At 41.0% G+C, this 21507-nt stretch overlaps 2 protein-coding genes across 11 annotated transcripts in view; one reads left to right on the forward strand and one right to left on the reverse strand.

The window, feature by feature from the left end:
• The window catches only part of LOC135097463 (GTP-binding protein 10-like), a 20096-nt gene extending 12409 nt beyond the window's left edge, over positions 1 to 7687 (forward strand). For 2 of the 10 annotated variants that reach the window (XM_063999390.1, XM_063999391.1), the window contains 5 exons: positions 984 to 1192; positions 1932 to 2029; positions 3114 to 3200; positions 3674 to 3832; positions 4454 to 7687. In XM_063999390.1, the coding sequence (XP_063855460.1) occupies positions 984 to 1192; positions 1932 to 1940 (218 nt within the window). In that variant the 3' untranslated portion in view covers positions 1941 to 2029; positions 3114 to 3200; positions 3674 to 3832; positions 4454 to 7687. The remainder of the gene's footprint in view (positions 1 to 983; positions 1193 to 1931; positions 2030 to 3113; positions 3201 to 3673; positions 3833 to 4453) is intronic. The other 8 variants (XM_063999387.1, XM_063999386.1, XM_063999389.1 and 5 more) reach the window with 6 other exon arrangements.
• Positions 7688 to 8147: 460 nt separating this feature from the next.
• LOC135097455 (cytosolic Fe-S cluster assembly factor nubp1-like) lies at positions 8148 to 21288 on the reverse strand. The gene is given in 10 exon segments (XM_063999360.1): positions 8148 to 8320; positions 10472 to 10628; positions 10630 to 10659; positions 11044 to 11154; positions 11865 to 11902; positions 12316 to 12406; positions 13256 to 13357; positions 15723 to 15856; positions 17919 to 18072; positions 20033 to 21288. Coding segments are annotated over 9 exon segments (747 nt in total). The 5' UTR covers positions 17959 to 18072; positions 20033 to 21288; the 3' UTR covers positions 8148 to 8276.
• Positions 21289 to 21507: the final 219 nt, after the last annotated feature.

The following is a 21507-nucleotide window of genomic DNA, read 5'->3' on the forward strand; positions in this document are numbered from 1 at the left end:
ATATCAACAGGAAAACAGAGTATTAAACCTTCTGGAAACAAAAATGTGTCAGCAATAATTTAAGTCAAGGATAACATTAAAAATGAAATATAATATTGAAAATGAAAACTGGAATCATGACGCCTCTAGTGGTTGAGTCGTCCCAGTAGTAGTGCAGTGACTCTCCTTCACTAGGAATTACTAAAGACTAGTGTTTCTTATTGTTACTGAAAAAGGACAGAATATATTTTCTATCTTAGTTTAAGTAAGTGAAATAGATGTAAGAATTTTTGCCTTTGTCTTTTCATGAAATAAGCCTCACTGGCTATTGATGTGAGAGTAATGAGTTCATTATATTTAGTGAAGCATTCTCCAAAGCAAAGTCCTCTCTTTTGTAGAGAGTTTCCTGTATGTATGGAGTGATATCACAGCCTGTGTAACACATTCATTACCTGGTCAACCTACTGTGGGAGGGAACATTGCTACCATTCCAGTATTTTGTAAAGCGTGTTCATGTTCATCTTTGATTCCTGCACTTACATGTGCATCTTTCCTGTAAATTGAAAATGTTTTTAATGCCTTTCTGCACTAAGTGACGTTTCACATGAAGACATTTTGATGCATGCATTCTGTACATAAGAGGGTCTCAAGTGACAGTCATAGTAATGATCACTGGACTGATGACTGACGTCTGAGAATGTCAAAATGGTGACTAAGAATGTCAGACTATTAACTATTGACTGGAGACTGGTGACTAAGAATTTCAGAGTAGACTGGTGACTTAGGATGTCATTTAGGATAGTGAGTAATGATGAGGATCTTGATTGATGAGTGGTGACTGAGTAGTGTGACTGGTGACTGGTGATTGAAGGCATGTGATGGGTGACTTTATGTATTTGACTGGTAAAATAGAATGTCTCTTAGGGTAATGAGTACTGACCATGATTTTTGACTGGTGAGTGGTGGTGTTCCTGGGTGGTGCTAACAACTGCTGTTCCTCACAGACTATGTGTTGTGTTGCTCCTGTGGTGCCAAACTCACAGAGAACTCATGGGATAACTTTGTAAACATCTCCATTCCACTGTCTGAGGCATCTCAGCAGGTGACCATCCTGGGACACCCCCACCTCATGGTCCAGACCCACAGGAACCCTGCTGACCTTGCTTTTGACTTGGTGACTGTCAGGAGGTCAGGCTGCTCAGGAGTGGGAGAGGTGAGTTGCACTCAAACATGTGTTTTGTTAGTTATGTGTTTGTTCCTGACCTCTAATCATTCTGCTTATGTTGTCACCCTCTCTTCTCCATTAGGCTCCTCCGATCACAGTCTCATATCTGCATCTTGTCCTATCGCTCCAATCCCTCCTCAGTATCCTCCTAAGCAGAGGTGCCTCTGGCATTTTGTCTCTGCTAGTTGGGGGACCTGATGAGGTATTTTGCTGATTTTCCTTGGAATGACCACTGCTTCTGTGTCAGAGACCAGGGGTGCATTAAGTTAAGTGACTTGGGTTACCCAGGTCACCCAGTTCTCAACTGGACGCTCTCTTTGCGTGACTCGGGTGACTCGGGTGATTTGGGTTACCCAAACCGAGGAGGTGGTGTGCTCTGTGCTTTGATATCACAGCAAAAATGGCCACCCAACTGTACTTATATTGGTTATACATGCTCAGTTATTGTGTATAGTGCAGGGAGGCTCCCTTACTTTGAAGAACCTTGCTCCAGTTGTCATTGTGGGTGTAAAGTTTTCTGAACACTTTTTCTATCAGTCAGTGTTTCTCAGTGGTGCAAGACTGATACTTTTTTCCTTTACATGATATTTGAGCCAGATACCAAAGTTAGCTGATAGCTTATTTTCCATTAGATGATATTTGAACCAGAAACCAAAGTTAGTTGATATGAACTGATTTTCCTTGAACCAGAGACCAGATCCACCTGACCGCTTTTTTTCTTTTCCAGGATATTTGAACCAGAAAGCAAAGCCAGCACAACCCACTTCAAAGCTTCCTTGGAGGGTTTCTATGGACTCATTCTAGAGAAACTGGTCACTGAGAAATGTAAGTATGCAAAAGTTGGAACAGAATTTATTAGCTAATATTTACCTTTGAAGTATGATGTTGTAGTGGTCAGAATGTTTGCATCTATCTTGTTGGAGTTGTGTTCAGTTTGCAGTGTGTCCAAGTAAATGCAGTTGGTGTATGCATAGTTGATGTAGAAGCTGTGCCTGCTGCCTCCTTCCTTGTTTTAATGGTGCACCCTTAAATCTTGCCATCACCTAAAATTTTGCACTAAAAATATTTGTAATCACCTTTTCAGTCAGCTTTGCCCTAAGCTGATTTAAAATATATATATATATGAATAAAGAAACAGTAGTAATATCTAGCTATTATTCTTTAGATAAATCATGAAAACAAATAAACAAAAAATAAATAAAAAAAGGAGGGGCATGTGGTCCATCGAAGAAGCACATGAGTGAGTTTACATGAGTGAGTTTACATGAGTGATATGTTTGTTTCTGCAATTTTCTTAAGGGGTAATACTAAATTATTATTGTTTTCCTTGTGATCATACAGTGATTTTCCTTGTGATCATACAGTGATCATACAGTGATTTTCCTTGTGATCATACAGTGATTTTTCCTTGTGATCATACAGTGATTTTCCTTGTGATTTTCCTTGTGATCATACAGTGATTTTCCTTGTGATCATACAGTGATTGGATGGCATGCAGATGTTGATTGACACTTGAAAATTTTGTCATTGTTTTTGCTGCCAACTTTATAATTCCAAGACTCTCTCTCTCTCTCTCTCTCTCTCTCTCTCTCTCTCTCTCTCTCTCTCTCTCTCTCTCTCTCTCTCTCTCTCTCTCTCTCTCTCTCTCTCTCTCTCTCTCTCTCTCTCTCTCTCTCTCTCTCTCTCTCTCTCTCTCTCTCTCAGTAGATTTGGACACCATATTTGGGGCTTGAAGAGATATTGGTAGGAAGCTTGTAGGGGTGTCTGTCCTTAGCTGGTCTTACAAAATTTAATGAATTAAGTAAGGTAATAGACTGGAAATATTAAAATGTATATATCTTTTATTTATATTAATAAATCATCATTAACAGATAACAGTTTTGTGCTTATGTCTTTTTGAACATTGCAGTCTCCTAAACACAGAGGCAGGCAGTCTCCCTATTGAAGCAGGCTGAAGCTAAACACTTGAGGCAACAAGATTCAATCTACTTTTACAGTGAGCAGCTTTACATATAATTTGTAGCATTGGTTGCCTCTTCCAGCTTTTCATTGTTGCCTTCTCATTCCTCACTTGATCCAGGTCAGGTGTATTATTTCCACATGTGTTTTGCAGACACCATCTCTATTACAGTTCATTTCCTTCTCTCACCTGCTCTCACATTACATGCTGCAGCCCCACACAGTGCTGTTGGTACCACTTCCTTGTATAACCAGCTCTGCATGTTATAAAAGCATTCTATATTTCTCCCTTTTCTTTTCATACTTCTTTCATGAAGTTTCATTCTACTTCTGCTTATCTTCTGAAGCAGTATAATATTCAAAACACCTAACTCATAACAGCTGTATGTCTCACTTCTCTCAGTCAGTCACCAGTGCAGTATTCTTTTTTTTAATACCAGTTGGTTCACATTCCACTGTACTACCAACTTTCACCAGACTCCCCTCTATCTGTATTAAATGAAAACACAGTTTCAGACTCTCTCCTCATTGGCCTTCCCAAGCACCAGCAGTATTAACACAATGGCACAAGACAGGGAGGACATGGTGCCTCTCGATCCCGAGCTTCTGGCTGAGCTGGAGGAGGAAGCAGCCTCTCGCTATACTGAGGAGGATAACCAGTTTACAGAGGTAGTGTGTATGTCTGTTGTTACACATGTGTGGTGCTTTGTTTCAGCTTTCCTTTTTTATTGAGACATCAGCTTGATGTGTGTGCATGCTCAAGTGTGGATGCTTTGTTTCACCTGCCTCTTTTGTTAAGATATCAGCCTAGAGTAATGAAAATTACTTCACATCACTGGGATGGATATTCAGTCACAAGGGAGTATAGTTGCTGAAGCCAAGCTGATCTGCAAGTTGTGCTCTCTGCATGCTCTCCGCCTCCTTCCCCTATCTTTTGAAAATATTGGTATGAAAACATAATGTATGATATCAAAGTATTAACTTTTAGAAAAAAAAATAATGTAAAGAAATAGACCAATTATTTACACAACTCATTCATACGACTGTTGATTCATATCAAGTCACTGACTTGCATCACGTCTCCACTGGTGAGTCAGAAGGCATGACTGCATAACCTAGACACAATCAGTGGCCAGTGGGAGCAGCAGCAAGTGAACTGTAAGAGTTTTTAAACAGAAAACTGGTTGTAATCCACCACCAGATCAATATGGGTGTTTGCTGCTATTGTATATTACCCATGCAAATCAGTTCACACTGTTTGATGTGTAGCTTATTTTATCTTTCCTCCAGGCAGAGAAAATTTGCACAGTTCACAGGCAGTCTCAACAAAGAAAAATAGCCAAGATAAAGCATGTGTATACACACACACACACACACACACACACACACACACACACACACACACACACACACACACACACACACACACACACACACACACACACACACACACACACACACACACACACACACACTTTGTTGATTCATTCCATCTGTAAGCACCCCCACTCTCCCATAGATCACATTAGAACAGAAGTTTGAGGGTTGTGGAGTGTGATATTTCCTGCCACAAACACTGTGTGGAGTATGTCGTCCTAAGGTTAAGTGGTGGGACTTTGGCTGACACATGGTAGCAGTTAGAGGAAAATGCCATCATTATTGGAGCAAGACAGCTGAAGGAACAGAACCCCATGATTCTTCTGGATGTCAGTGTGAGTGGCGGAGCATATCATGCTCTCCAGAAGCCTCAAACCTAGAAGCCAGGTGATGTACTGTAACTCAGTTTACTCCAGTTTGGTGGCACATTTTCTTGTATGCAGTCCTGATTTGTACCATACAGTCACTCACTGTGTAAGTCTTTGACATCACGAGAAATTTGTGCACTTGTATATGCATGCATCACAAAATGCTGCAGATGGGATGAGGTAAGTGATACTTCATAAAAAGGCACATATTTCTCAAGAAAAGTAATTAAAACTGACCCATATTGTCAATCAAAGCAAGTGGGAAGAACTTGAGTATTGCCATTTAGTAGGTATTTTTGGCATGCAGCTTCTCTGTGGTGAATACAGTGGTAAAAATAACTAACATGCTAGTTGGCCACATGCAACTCACCAATCATGTCAAGATGTGCTGGCTGGACTTATTTTACTCTATCCTTCCACCTTCCTGTGATTCTCTTCTCCTATTACTCTCTCACCTTTCACCTTACTTGTTCAGCACTTCTGTCAGCTTTCCTGCTCTCATTCACCTTAAATCTACTTGCAAAAAGTCCCTCCCTCCGTTAGGTGTTGGTCAGACATCACTCTACCTTTTCCTCTCATCATTCACAGGCAATATTTTTACTGCTTCCCTGACACTGGTGGTGACAATTCTTCATCTGCTTGCATCACTCAAGTATGCTCATCATTATCCTTCTTAAATATAAATATTTCCAGTCACTAACTGTCACTGAAAGCATAGCCCTAACATTCTTCCTCCAATTTAATTTCTTTGAAGTGCACCACACAACTACACCTTAAACTACACACAGTGGAACCTCGGTTCGTGAACATTCCTATTTATGAACAAATCACTTCATGAATATTTTTTTAGAATTTTTGCCATGGTTCTTGAACAGTGTTTCTGTGTGTGAATGCACAAACACCCTGCAGACCCCCTCAGCTGGCAAGCACACACACACTTGTGTTTTGGCATGCCTGCCGTGAACATTGTGACTATCACACACTGGCAAGTCACCCAAGTCAGGTGCCTTCCCAGCTGTTGGAGAGGAGCTAGACCTGGATCTCCTTTACCCCATTCCACCTCTAGTAAATTGCATGCCTTCTTATTTAGCTGGCCTCTTTTTACTTTACTTTCAGGATGGTTATAAAGATGATAATGATTGGAGAGAAAAGACACCATCTCGCCTTGCACCAAACATGCACTGGCTGGAAGGAAGTACTGGAGCAAGACTGTAAAGGAGGGATTTTTCTGCATAACAGTATGTGCTCTATTGTCCAATTACATTTCACCTCATGTCCCATTATCTGGATGCCCAAAGAAAGAGTGCATCTGTTAGACAGGTTTATAAGACGTGAGGTTGTCAAGAATTCCTGGATCACAGACACAAGGTGGAATTTGGGAAGCATGTGCTGTCATGAGTAGTGCAACAATCCCCATTTTACATAGACTTTTATGCTCAAATATTTCCTTCCAGCCAACCCATGCCTGGTGCAAGGCAAGATTTTGTCTTTTCCTCTCAAATAACTCTTTCCAACCATTCTGAAAGTTGAAATAGGAAGTGGCAGACTTAATTAATTTATGAAGGCATGTGATTTAGAGATGGAGTAAGGTAAGGGCTCCCAGGTCAAACAGCTGGGAAGGCACCTGACCTTCATATCAGTGACATGATATAGCCTGATGTCCAAGAAACTTACACCTTTCTGTGGTTACTGTAACTTCATTCTTGTCAAAGAAAAAAAAAAAAAAAAAAAAAATAATAATAATAATGCAGTTTCTGAGATTGGAATAGATGAATTGTATTTTAATTAATTTAAATGGGAAAACTTGTTTTGGTTTGTGAACTGAGGTTTCTACTGTACATAGATCCCAACAAAGTTCAGAATCCCCTGAATCCCTCCTCTCTACTCTATAGCAGCTCCTTGTCTCCTTGTCTATGAAATGACCAGTATTTGATATGTTCCAGCACTGCAAGAAGAGCCTGCCTAAGCTGCCAATACTCCCTGCTGACAGATTTGACCTCAACAGACAGTGCAGAGGCAACTTTAGGCATCAAGACTACAGGAAGGAGGCTGCACGGATCAAGGGGAGTACAGAGGTCATGGGAATTATAGGGATCGTGGGAATTACAGGGATCACAGGAGGGAATATTCTGACCACAGGCAAGGGAGGTTTGTCAGTGACCACAGAGATCATGATGACAGCAGAAGGGATAGCGAGAAGAGGAAGTACAGGTCTGAGAAGGAGAGTGATGAGTATGGAAGAAGGAATTACCAGTCCAGCAAATACTACAATGGGTGGGGGGGGGTGTCATCCTGTTGAGTTTTGTGAATCCAGTGGCTGGTATATTTATCTTTCATCAGGGACTTCACACAAGCTTCCACGCCATTAATTCTTTGACCATTACCAAAGGTTACTGACATTTAATTTACATTTAAATGCCTGCCTGCCTGTCTGTTCATATCTTTCTCTCACAATGTACTCACCATTCACTTGTGAACATTTAGATTTTTAGGAAATATTTTTGAGCAAGTTCCTTCATCACAAGGCAACCATCTACTAAAAAGAAAAAAAAATGGAATATATGTTGGCATTTCCTTGATTGCTTTTGGTGTTAGTGTGTGACTTTCCAGAGTGACAATACAAGTGTTATCCCCACTACAAGTCATGCACTATATATAACATCACTGAGTATCTTTTCTCTCATTTTCATATAAATGTTTGTAACATTTTCATATAAATGTATGCTAACTTTTATGTGGACTTACTGTAAGATTTTTTAAAAGTAAAGTATTTTTCCAATTTACGATTATATACTAAAAACCTCCAAGAAAAGTATTTTTCCAATTCACGATTATATACTAAACCTTCACCTCCAAGATAAGACGTGATGGTTCATAATGTGCACAGGAATGGCATCCAACAAAGTAATTGTTGCCAAAGCCTCCAGCAATCCAGAACCTTAGAAAAGTTGCAACCCTCACTTTAGTCTGAAATTTTTATACTGTATGTCTGCATAATTATCAAGTTATATCCCCATGCAGCCTCAGCACACCAAGGCAAGGAGATACCGTGAAGGATTAGACCAAACATTAACACAGGTAAATCTTTAAACTTACACTAAATCTTAAGATGGCAAGGCAACAACTACTTTGTTGGATACTGTTGTAATATGTAGTTTTTATTCTCACCCAAACTTTCTGGCATAAATTAAGGACGAATGATGAATAAGGCTGCCACAATTTGTAAAGAAAATACTGACTGATGTTAATAATATGGATTTAAGAAGTAAATGTAAAATAAACCTCTGCATGAATAACAAGACTTTTCTGTAGAATGTGTTGGTTAGTGTGGTGATGACTGCTGCTGCTGCTGCTGCTACCGCTGCAGGTCAAGTGGCTTCTTGGGACTGTGTGTCACAGTACTCCTTGATTTCTGAAATAAACATTGAATCATTACTACAGTGTTTAGTGCATCCACTGAAATTCCATCTACTTATGCATCAGTCTGACATTCTCCAAGAGAGGCAGCCAAGACATCTATGTAACCCTACAAGCAATGCCTTAAGGCCAACTGAAATCATTCTAACTGGGAAAAGTAAGATGTAAAGGGAGCAGGTATCCATTTATTAATTCTTCAAATCTTTTGTTCATTTCTTGTTCCTAAATAAATATCAGCTTGGCAATGGAGAAGTAATGAAAGTGAAAAGTGTTAAAAGGAAAGGGTAACATACATATCTATTCTACATTCATAATCACAAAACCTCTCAGATTTCAAACAAGAGTTCACTGCTTCACCTGCACAAAAAGTAATACAGGTGAGTGGGAGGGAAGACCAGCGAGACTTAGTGATAAAACATGGCCTTGTGCTGATTATTCAGGAAGAGACCAGAGATTAGTACACAAGAAATTAACCAAGAGGACAAAAAATATATGATTACATGAGCAGGGAAAATGGAGGATGGTGATGTGCAACAATGAAGGGAAAAAAAAACCACATGTTTAGAAAGATGTATCATCTCTTCAACATTTCAAACCACTTCTATTTTACATTGCTCCTCTATTTACACTTTATCTCATTTTCCTTGACATTGTTTATGGTTCTTGTGACTGCCTGCCTCATTTTGATGTGAAATCCTACCATCAGGGTCAAGTCTGCAGCCATTCTACTTCATTGAGTCTGGAGTCTGGACTCTGTCTGGTATAAATACCACCTCAAAAGTGCCTGCTATCTCCTCTGTGAACAAGCCAGCAGTAGGGTGTTGGGAAGTCCCACTGTAGGCAGTGCCTGGCTGAGGACTTAAGGCAGCATCACACAAGGCAAATTTCTGCAAGCATGCTGCCTGTTTTGCTGGTGAGACCAGCGACACAGCAAGTTTGGCATCACACAGGGACTGGGCTGTTATGTTGACATCTTGTAATAAATCTTTCGCTCTATTTGGCAGCTCATATAGGCTGTGCAGCACTGCCTCTACAAGCCGTGGCTGCACCCTGCTGGCCATGGTCAGTCACTCTGGGCCCCAGGGTTGAGGTGGCAACAGCGCAAGTAGGTCTTACAGCCAACATGGTGCCCAGATCCACTATAGCTCAATTAATGTGTCGAGCTTTCACACTCCAGCAAAACTTAGTGCGGGTCTCCTTCACAACACATTGTTTATCTCCCCAGCTGCAGTTGTCAAATAAGCACTGTAAGTAATTTCACAAGCACACACTGGCACATATACTTCATTTTTATAAGTTTTATAGTTGACAATTTTACTCAAAGTACCACAATATATTTTTATTTAACATGTACAGCTTGTAGTACAGTGGTCATTTAATTTCAAATACTCCCAGCAAGTCTGGTATCACAGCCATATGCCATTCTTCCTGACAGCTCAGTTTGCCCAGCTGGCAGCAAAAATGGGCAGCATACTGGGGGAAATTTGCCCTGTGTGACACTGCCTTTAGTGTGATTAGCTGCACATACTAATATGATGCCAACCCCTACATGCTTAATGTGGGATAAGCTGGCTACAAGATTAGCCAGTCAAGATGTTTGCATGAACTAAATTCATATAATATTCTCCACAATTGTGCAAACAATTGGCACAGCATGAATGAGAGACCACTGACACAGAACACTGATTAGATTGAGTGGAGAGCATATGTAAATAGAAAATGGGACACGAGCCTGTAGGACTCTGTCTGTGGCTTGTCTGCACCTGATCTGCTCAGCTGAATGTCTCAGGCACAGGGGGCAGGGGAGGGGATGGGCCGTCATGGTGTGGTGAGGGGCAAACAAGAGGCGGTGGTGTCAGGCTCTTGTGCTGACAAACTTGAGTAAGCCTTTGCAAATGTCCCTTGTGTTGGGGTAGGAGGAGGGATCCATCGTCTCCCCATTAGAGACTCAGGCACCAAGGTGAATTTGAAATTAACCTTAGGCAATGTTTTTGTGCAGTGTGTGTGTGTGTGTGTGTGTGTGTGTGTACACACACACACACACACACACACACACACAGTCTTTACTACCTCCTTTGTGGGGGTGGTGGCCTGGAGCAAAGATTGAATTCCAGATAAAGAATCTTCCATTTAAAACAACACTTACTGTTTGCAATGTCTTTGTATGCCTGAGTGACAGCAGCATCTGGCTCTTGTGTCGGAATGTTGGTGACTTCATCACACGCCTGGGCCACCCGGGGGTCCAGCGGCAGCTGGCCAAGCAGTGGCATCTCAGTATCCTCTGCCAGCTGGGGGTCACATCCCAGTAGTGGCAGGGAAGACGGCCGTCTTGGTCTGAAATTCATGGTGCATCAAGATAAGACAAGCCTGACATACTCCTCTTAAGATGGCTTACCTAATACAAGATTTGCAAGATTTCTTATTGAAAAATTTTTGTTTCATCCTGGCAGAAAAATTGTGTAATTTTTTTTTGTTCTGTTAATTTCATTTAAACTGGTTGACTTTTGTATTGCCAAAAATCTTCCATTGATAAGAAAGGTGTGGTCTGTCGCCATCAATCTTGTCCCTTTACACAACACACATGAATTCCCACCTAGCCAAGAGGTGGTCTTGGTTGCAAGGAGTCTATGATTGCTGCTGGATCCCAGCTACATCACCATCACTCTTTGCTGCTGACACACAAATGATCAGGTGAGAGGCACCACACATCTCACTCACCTTACACTTGGGGCACACAAAGGTGGTCATGTTCTCCACCAGGCCAATGATGGGAATGTTCACTTTCCTGCAGAATGTGATTTCCTTCCTCACATCCAGCAGAGCCACTTCCTGGTGAGGGAAACAAGTCACATGAAGGGAAGGTACAACTCCACCTTCCTAACCAAAGAAACTGACATTAACGCCAGAGTCAGAGTCAAGCACTACTTTGTGCATATGAACTGAGTATGTGGACTGCTATCATTGTAGACAGAAAGGGGAACTACATCAAGCTCAAAGATGAAGGAATTGTGTCAAGCTTGAGCTCAGCCCCAACACAGATGACCAGCATGTGGAGAGAACACTGCATGCTTTTATGAAAGTCAACTAACATTTATGCTTACTTTTAAAATTCCCACATGATAATGATGGAGGTCTTTAAGTGGTATAAGGAAAATCACAAGTGTGAAAGAAAATCCTGAAAGTCAGTAATGAGGACAGGTCAAGAAACAACAGGCTCAAACCCAATAAAGTTAGATTTGAAAGAGAGATACAAAGAAATTGGTTATCAAGTAGTGATAGATGAAAGAAACAGGCTTAGTAAAAAGGTTATTAGTGCTGAGTCATTAAGGACAAGTAAAGACAAATTTCTGGATGAGGAGGATAGGTAGAAATGGAAGGGTATATTTCATACAGGGACTGCCATGTGTGGGCTTCTTGTAGCTTCCCTCATCTCATGTTGTTATATTCTAAGCAATCCCACATCAAACACTATTAATTCTTCCCTCACACTTTCTCCACTGTACTCATTTCAAACCTCACATCAATATATTCAGTCTTACATCCACAGCTACATGCTTAAACACTACCTCGTCAATCACTTCAACATTAAAAACTACATTACTCTCCTGTCACCCAACATCCTTATACACTTACATTTCTTAAAGTAAACAAGATCCATGAAATAAAAGAAATTAAAAAAACCTCACGATGATAATTCTTGATTCCACATAAAACTTAACGGATTGACAAAATCAGCAACGCTTCTCCTTTGACCATTTCCCTGGAGTGAGTGCAGGGTTGGTGTCATGTACAAGTCTCCTCCAGTTAACCATTTCTGTCCCTTTCATGTTCCTCTGTGCCTCCTATCCTTTGCTGTTCTACCACAATCTCATCCCTCCATCTCATTCTGTCTTCCCCTCAGTGGCTTTCTCCAGGCTCCTTTAATTGGCTTCTGGTCTCCTCTTCTTACAAAACCAAAGACACTAGAGGTGACCTATTTCTACTACTTACCATCTTTCTTGGGTCCCCTCCAGATGACAGCGTCGTCTGCACTGTTGAGCAGGAACCCAACGGACATGACAGCCAGATTGTCAGACACATACTGAAAGGGTACACTGTCTTGTCATATATAAAGGATTTATCTGAAGTGTCTGTCATATACAAATGATCTATCTAAAGAGTACCTGTTATATACAAATGATTTAGTTGAAGAGTGTGTGCCAACAAATTATTTATGTGAAGTATTTATCCATCATATACAAATAATTATCTGAATCAAATAAAAAATAAATACAAATAAATAAAAAATACATGAAAATAGAAAGCAGAGTTTCTTCCCAGAGTAACAAGGTACGTAATACTTAATGTGAAGGATAATTAAGAAGAAAAAAAAAAAATGTTTAACTACTGTAACTCTGTGTGGGCTGAAGTACAAGAATGCTTAAAATGATCTAGCATGAGACAGCATTTCTGGTGCACAACTACAGGGAAAAATAACGGGAGCATTTTGTTCACACCACAGAATACTATTGGGAAAACTCTAACCTGGTTTAAGAAATTTATAAAAAGGGGGAAAAAAAAAAGGAAACAGCATTTCTTGTTCACAACTACAGGGAAATAACAGGAGCATTTGTTCACACCACAGTGTACTATTGGGAAAACTCTAACCTGGTTTAAGAAATTTATAAGAAGGGAAAAAAAAGGAAAAAGGAAAACTGGGAAACTATTTTGACATGATGGAAGTGTTAAATCTTCAAGTAAAAAAAATAAAACAAAATAAATAAATAAAAAAAATAAATAAATAAAAAGGACTGACTGACACACACACACACACACACACACACACACACACACACACTTTTACACTATTACCATTGAGGCTTATCCCAGGTTAAGAGATTTTCCTCAACAGTACAAAACCTAACATAGGAACCTGGAAGTTGCCACCTACCACAGGGGACCAGCCAACACCTGAAGAGTGGACCTTCTCCTCTGCTGTCCCCAACACCCGCGGCTGAGACGGCCCACAGATGTCAATGTCAAGGAACCCCACCTGCCAGGGAGACAATGGAGGGGCAATGTTACCACAGGAAGGATGACCGGGAAGACTGAACAACTCACACGATCCTTATACAGGGTGTCCTTGAGTTACACTTGTCCACTTGTTGAGTGACGTGCAGGATGTATTGTTAGTATGAAGCTGTTGACAAGTAAGATCATTGTATTTAATGCATTGGGAAGAATAATAATGCAATGTGGCAAAGGTATGGCTATATTGGAAGTGAGTGAGCCATAAGTAGTTGCATTTTCTATTGTACTTTTGTTAAGGTGATCTGTTTTCTGTTTCATCAGATGAAAAGCAATGAGACAAGCAGCAGCACTGGCTGTGCTTCAGTGCAGTTTTGCCAGTGTTACTGCAGTTCAAGAACATTTGTGGGTGACATTACAACAGTGGTGAGCTCTGTTCCTGGGCTGCATCATAAACATTATTTTGGCGTGTCAGAACCATCCTAAGTAGGCAGTGAACCTGACACACACTTCCTTCCTCGGTCTATTGCCACACGATGAAGCATGCCTTCACTACACTCACCAGTTCACTAATTCTTTGTATTGTTTTTATCTTTTATTTCGTTTAGAAAAAGAGTGTTTGGTGCAGTATGTGTGTGTGGTGTACTATAAAAAGTAAGTCAGCATATTGGAGGGCATGCTGCTACCCTCACTCGAAGTGTACCACTGAAAAAAAAAAAAAAAAAAAAAAAAAATATATATATATATATATATATATATATATATATATATATATATATATATATATATATATATATATATATATATATATATATATATATATATATATATATATATATATATATATATATATATATATATATATATATATATATATATATATATATATATATATATATATATATATAAAAAAAAAAAAAAAAGCCAAGCAAAATGCAGGTAATTATGAAATGGGTGAAGTGAAAACCGCCATGAACTGAGGACTCCCTGTGTTGGCCCATATTCAGGAACCCTGGTCTCACCACTACTACTTTCCAAGGCCACAAAGATGATAAGCTGGGTTCTCAAGAGTGGTTTTCCTATTAGTAGATTTGTTAATCTGTCACTTGAACCATAAAGACACACTTAAAAAACTGTATCACTCCAAGCAGAGCTCTTGGAAAGTAGTGGGGCACACAAATATTTAAGAATATAGTTCATGAGTCAAGGTCAACTCACTTCACTGCTAACTAACTGTTTCATTTAGTTTTTTTTTGGTATTTTTTATTTATTTATTTACTTTTTTTTTTTAACTAACTTACCACTTGTAATAAATTTTAATGCTTTATTTTTACAGTCAATGAATATTTATTTTTTTGGATAGTTTTCTAGTTTTACTTTTTATGTCAGTCACTTACAATGTCTAAACTACATTTTATACAGATGTATTCTTATTTACATACAAACATGTGTTCAGTGTTTGATGCACAGCCATGCAACACTCAATAAAAAGTTCTCTCAATCTGTCATGATGCTCAGTACAGTGGGCAGCTAACCTCACTGACACCAGAGAGCATCACTGCACTGCTCACTAAGCAAGGGAGGGCTGTGTTCAGACCTGTCCCGTCCCACAAGAGGCTCTGACCAAAGGAGAAAGAGAGAGAGAGAGAGAGAGAGAGAGAGAGAGAGAGAGAGAGAGAGAGAGAGAGAGAGAGAGAGAGAGAGAGAGAGAGAGAGAGAGAGAGAGAGAGAGAGAGAGAGAGAGAGAGAGAGAGAGAGAGAGAGAGAGAGAGAGAGAGAGAGAGAGAGAGAGAGAGAGAGAGAGAGAGAGAGAGAGAGAGAGAGAGATGAGAGAGAGAGAGAGAGAGAGAGAGAGAGAGAGAGAGAGAGAGAGAGAGAGAGACTAAAGGTGCCAGTCCCTAAAAGGAACAAAAATATCCAAAATCAAGTGGAGAGATCTCTTCAAGCCTCCCTCTTGGGAGATTTCAAGTCACAGGCAAGAGGGAATGCAGCAGTAAGCAGGAGTTTGAGTTTACAATTAACAGTTACTACAGTATATCCATGGGTTACTGCATTTCATCACTTTCACCATCCTACATTTCAATTCCTCTCTTACAAAGCACAGCAAATCTTTGATACACTAATTCTTCTCGCTGTCCACTCTGCTCACACCACAGGCATCCCTTCAGTAACATCATTTCTACTGTTTCAATCCTACTTCAATAACTTTTCATCTATATTCAATAAAATAAATAAATAATAGCAACCACTCTGCACTAAATAAGTTTCAAAACTAACACCAGCTCACATACTGATCACTCAACTAATCAGCACTAAACATGAGACACCGTCAGTGTGACACAAACAACAGTGAGTGGAAGGGTGACATGGAGTGTGGCAGTGCAGCTCACCTCCTTGGAGTCGTCGAGGGCCAAGGTAAGGCCCAACATGACACTCACAGTGGACTTGCCCAAGCCTCCCTTGCCAGACAGCACCAGCACCTTGTTCTTGACGGATGCCAGGCGCTCCCTCACCACCACCAGGTCTGTGCACCATATGCCATCATTATGATTTTTTATTTTTACTTTGATTTTATTTATTTATTTTTCTATACAAGAGGGACACTGGCCAAGGGCAACAAAAAGAGCAAAGGAGAAAGTCTATTGATGTGTCCGTCCCAAAAGAAGTGTCAAAAATGTCATCCAATATTGGAGGATGTGTCATGAAGCCTCCCTCTTGAAAGAGTTCAAGTCATAGGAAAGAGGAAATACAGAAGCAGGAAGGGAGTTCCTGAGTTTACCAGAGAAAGTGATTAATTATTTAGAATACTGGTTAACTCTTACATTAGAGAGGTGGACAGAATAGGGGTGAGAGAAAGGAGAAAGTCTAGTGCTGCGAGGCCATGGGAGGAGGGGAGGCATGCAGTTAGCAAGATCAGACGAGCAGTCAGTGTGAAAAACGTGGTAGAGATGCAATAATGTGCCAATGAGAGAGAGGCTGAAGACAGTCAGTTAGCAGTGAGTAGTTGATAAGATGAAATGCTTTTGACACTAAACAAAAATTAGCAACTGTTGTGTATTGAAGCATCTCACTTATGTTATCAATAAGGTGTACTGAAGCATTTCATCAGATGTATCAGTGAAGCGTTTCACCAAAGGGGTTCAGAACCTCCTGGCCAGACACGAACCTTACACAGGGGAGTGAATACCTTTGTAGGCAAGACTTGAGTGGGAGTAAAAACAGTGACCACTTACGCTCTTCCATCTCACACAGTTCCTCCACACTAAAGCAACCAAGGCATAGTACATTTCATGGCTATAAATCAAATAAAAACTAATATACATACTAGTTAAGCTTGCAATAAAACCTGTGCAAAGACCAAGCATAAGATATCACAGGAAGTCATTGCCTAACACAGCTTTTTTTCATCCAAGTCTCTTAGTACTGGTATAACAAGAAGCAATGGATGTGATACAGTGTGTTGTAGGACAGCCTGAGGATAGGTAAAAAGAATGGTTTGGTGCCCCAGGAGTGTTGCATGAACATGTCTGATACACCCAGTGAGCCAACTTACTTATGGCATACACAAAGATATGAAATAAAAAGTTTGTCCAGCAATCCAGCCGTCTATAAGTGTGTGATGCCCACTCCTAAAAACTTCCCCCACAGGACAAGAATGGCAGTGTCCATTGATTCCTGTCCTTGAATGGTCTAATCCTCACCTTATCTCCCCTCCCACACTCCAGCAAGACAGAGCTCTCCACAGCAAGGCTTCCATACATCAAGTCCACAGGCTGACTCATACCAGGTACAGCATCAGGACTCACCTCAAAACTTTCTACACTAAGCAAGGCTCACCATTTTCTACAGTAGGCAAGGTTTCAACAACAAAATTCAAATTATAAAACATCCAGACATAGGAGAGCCACAGGAAGGTGAAAGTAAAGCATAAAGAAGTATGTATGAGTGAGTGAGACAGTTGCCAGTGAGGACAGAAGCCTTCAAACAGCCTTGAGGGAGTGACTGGGTGGAGGGAGGTGGAGGCTCTTCTGCAGTGGCTGCCCCTCCTGCAGGATGCGCTTATGATGCAGTTAACTTTAAGTGAATGCAGGAACAGAAATACACTAGAGAGAAAAAAAAGAGATGAGAAAGACTGAGAATCAAATGGAACACAAACCATAAAGAGAAATGAAAAGAAAAAATACAAGAGTAAAATAAGAAACAAACAAAAGAAAGGAGAAATATGTTAGCAGGACAGAGGCACCAGTACAGGACACACACTGCACATAACAAAGCTGCCATCACCACCAACCATCAACACAAACCCATGGAGGCACCACCACCAACACATAGACATGCCACACACACACTGTAGGTGACCCGAGGGAAAGACACCAGTGCTCGGAAAGAAAAGGTTCACTACACACACACTAACACACACACACACACACACACACACACACACACACACACACAAACACACAAACACACATACACACACACACACAGACACCATCATTACCAAATCATTAAGTATTCAGTGGCAGACATGAACATTTAAGAAGTAACGAACGGCAGGTGTAGTAGGATAGGTGAGGCCTCTATACCTTTAAGAGTGACCTTGATGTCCTCAGGCTTGGCACTCATGAATTAGAAGTTCAGCTTGTGTTTCTCAGGGGTTGATACGTTTTCCATCTGTCCAAAGGTGGGGTGCACTGCCCTGGCCATTACACTCAACATGGGCAGCTGAGTTCCTGGAAACTTGACACACTAATCTTATAACACTTCCACCAATCAAACCCAACTCAGCCATCACTCATAAGAACAAAAGAACACAAGGGAAACGGCAGGAAGCCATCAGGCCTACAAGTGGGAGTCCCTGTACAAAACATACCTACCTATTTCCACCATTCTCATCAAAAAATTTGTCTAATCTTTTAAAACTTGCTATTTGATTCATCCACTACTCTATCTAATAACCAATTTCTTCCTATCACTTTTCACTGATCATTCTCATCTATACATTTGTCTAATCTTGTTTCATAGCTCCCTAATGACTCAGCACTAACAACCTGGTCACAGATTCTATTCCATCTGTTCACCACTCTATTGAGAACCTATTTCTTCCTCACTGTTTAAAAGCTTAAAGCAGCATTAAAGTACACAATTCTTTGCCTCAAGCCCCAGGTGTGTGTGTGTGTGTGTGTGTGTGTGTGTGTGTGTGTGTGTGTGTGTGTGTGTGTGTGTGTGTGTGTGTGTGTGTGTGTGTGTGTGTGTGTGTGTGTGTGTGTGTGTGTGTTGTTGAGGGTCTGGCCAAGGGTAACAGAAACTAAAGGCGTCAGATCCTGAAGGAGACAGTGAAAGCAGTCCAAAATTACCTGGAGAAATGTCTTGAAGCTTCACTCCCTCTCAAAGAAGTTAAAGTCACAGACAGGAGTAAATACAGAAGTAGGCAGGGAGTTCCAGAATTTACCAGTGAAGCTTGCCAGTATGAGTCCAAAGTGAGGCAGAGGACATGTTCACTGCTGTACAACTTTTCCACTGGTCACCTACACAACTTTTTAAACAATTTCTTGAATAATTGTGTAGCTTAAAAACAATATAACGTGCTATTCTTTGTCTACTTTCTGTGCATCCAGTAAGCTGTTTTGTAGTGCTCTGAATGTTAACAAGGGACAGTCACTACATTGGAAGTGCTCCCAACATAGCACCTGTCACTATGTTACTGGGTACACCCTGAAAAGTTTTGTTCATGATACAACACAAATTTCCAACTTCATAATCAACTTTGAAAGCCTACACGGTAATAATGCAATTAGAAAAGTAAGTGAGGGAAGGAATAACTTCCTACCATTACCAAAAAGATCAAGCTACTGTTAACTTTCAACCAGTGACAACAGTGTGGACAACATGAAGGATATCAAGAATATCAAGCCAGGTAAACTCTGGAACTCCCTACCTGCTTCTGTATTTCCTCTTTTGACTTAAATTATTTCAAAATGGAAGTTTTAAGATGGTTCAAATTTTGGATGATCCTTTTTTGAGTGTACTCTATAAGGACTGGCACCTTGAGTGAGCCTTTCTATAACTTTTGCTGCCCTATGCCAGTGCCCCTCTTACATGAAAGAAAAAAAATGAGGGAAAAAATAATCTGCATCATAAAGGCAATCCTTGAGTGTGATGACTAAGCAGGGCAAAGCAGAGACCAGTGGTGGGAAAGTTCATGTTGAGGCCAAGTAAGCATGGCACACTCTTGTATCTCACTCCTGGTGGCATGACTCTGGCCTCTGGCACAAATAAACAATCTTTCTGACAAGCAGACGTCCACTAGGGGATGACGGGACTAAGAGAATGAATGATGTGTCTATGAATGTGCGTTGCTTTGTCAGGGACATCCCATGTGGAATTGCTGGTTTGGTATATAGATAAAACTAGACAGATGTATTAGATGTATGTTAAGACAAATGTTGGGTCTTGGTGTGAATGTGTGGGGCCAGCTGTACTATGACTTAGCTCCTGGGGTGTAGTAGGCTGGTCCATGAGACTGTCCCTCTCCACCAGGGGAAGATAGCTCAGAGTGTGAATGATGTGTGTTTGTGAATGTGTGGTGCTTTGTCTGTGCCAACCTGTGTCACTGCTGGCCTGCTAAATGGATGCAGAGATAGATATTTATTCTTAACATATCACCATACATACTTCCCCCGTCAGTGTTAGTACTCACATTCTTGGCAAAGGTTCCTAGGATGTCCTCAATGTCTCTCTTGAACTTCCTCTCCATGTCCCTCACGAACTACTCCATCTGAGAGAATGGCCAAAAGGGGCCACGGTGGATCAGCCTCACCTGGCTCGGGTGAACCATGGGAAGCACCAAGGCCCTCCTGCTGCCGGGCTGGGTCGGTGCCGCCCTCACCTGGGGAGCCGCTCGCCCCACCATGAGGAAAGACACCATGGCGGCTGCTGCTGCTGCTGCTGCTGCTGCTGCCTGCCAATGGGGAGGACAGCTGTTACGGTTACATTATATTGCCACACCACTGGGAAGATGCTACTTACCTAAACATTACAAGAGCACACAACTTTTTTGGTCTAAAGGGTAACTTTTCTTGTTCCCTACTTGAAAGAGTGGAAGTTGGTTGGTTGGATGTATCTACTGGTACACAAGCTCACCAACCCACAACTCTACCCAGTCACCAACACGTTTAACATGCCTACAAAAGATACAATTGTACAACTTGAAAAAAAATAAAATAAAATAAGCAAGAAGAACACTAGGGCCTCATCCTAGGAATCATCTATGTCTATGAAGCGTTATCTTCGATAAAAGGCAAGTCAAGGATAAGAGTTCCTTTGCAGTGATGCAGAGATCTAGGCAGAGGTGAATCAAGGATACAGAGTTCCCTTAACTGCCATGACGCAATCAGGGCTGAGGTGGATCAAGGATGAAGAGTTCCCTTGCAGTGACGCAGAGATCAAGAACTGAAAGAAATCACGGTAATAAGTTGTAGTGTAGTGACGCGCAGATCAAGGTAAGAATGAAATTAAGGTGGTAATGGTTCCCTTGCTGTGACGCTGATCAAGGTAAAACAAAGCAGGGAAAGAAACTCCCTTGCAGTGACACAAATATCAAGGTAAGAAGCAGACCAAGGCAATAAGCCTCTTTGCAATGACACGCAAACCAAGGCAATAAGCCCCTTTGCAATGACACGCAAACCAAGGCAACAAACAAACCACAGACAATCCTTATGGCCAGGCGGTGATGGTGGTGGCGGCGCGTCCCCTACCACTCCTCACATTTTCCCACACACGGCCTGACAACTCAGGTGCACCTCAACACATCAAAGCAAGACCCCTCACGTATCTGGAGCGACGTGCCTGCAGGAGAGTAGAGGCTGAGAAAGGCTGTGATGCCCCGAGAAAGGCGATGCTACGTTACTCGCGTGCGCCGTCAGTTGAAATCTGTGATCTGCCTCCTGTCTGGTCTCGTCTATTCCTCTCTCATCTCTGGCCTTGACTTCGGCTTAATTATTTCACTGTTATAGTCGTTCTTTGTTAGCATTTATAGCTTTGCAAATTGTTGTTAGCGTGGATGTACTGGTATATAAGGGAATATAAGGTTATATATGTTTTCCAAGGTACATAACTGTTTATGAGACTAATTTAATATTTTTTTTCCAGAAAGTTCTAGATAGTTATGGGAGA

Source organism: Scylla paramamosain, unplaced genomic scaffold (assembly GCF_035594125.1).
Source record: "Scylla paramamosain isolate STU-SP2022 unplaced genomic scaffold, ASM3559412v1 Contig20, whole genome shotgun sequence".
Lineage (NCBI taxonomy): Eukaryota > Metazoa > Arthropoda > Malacostraca > Decapoda > Portunidae > Scylla > Scylla paramamosain.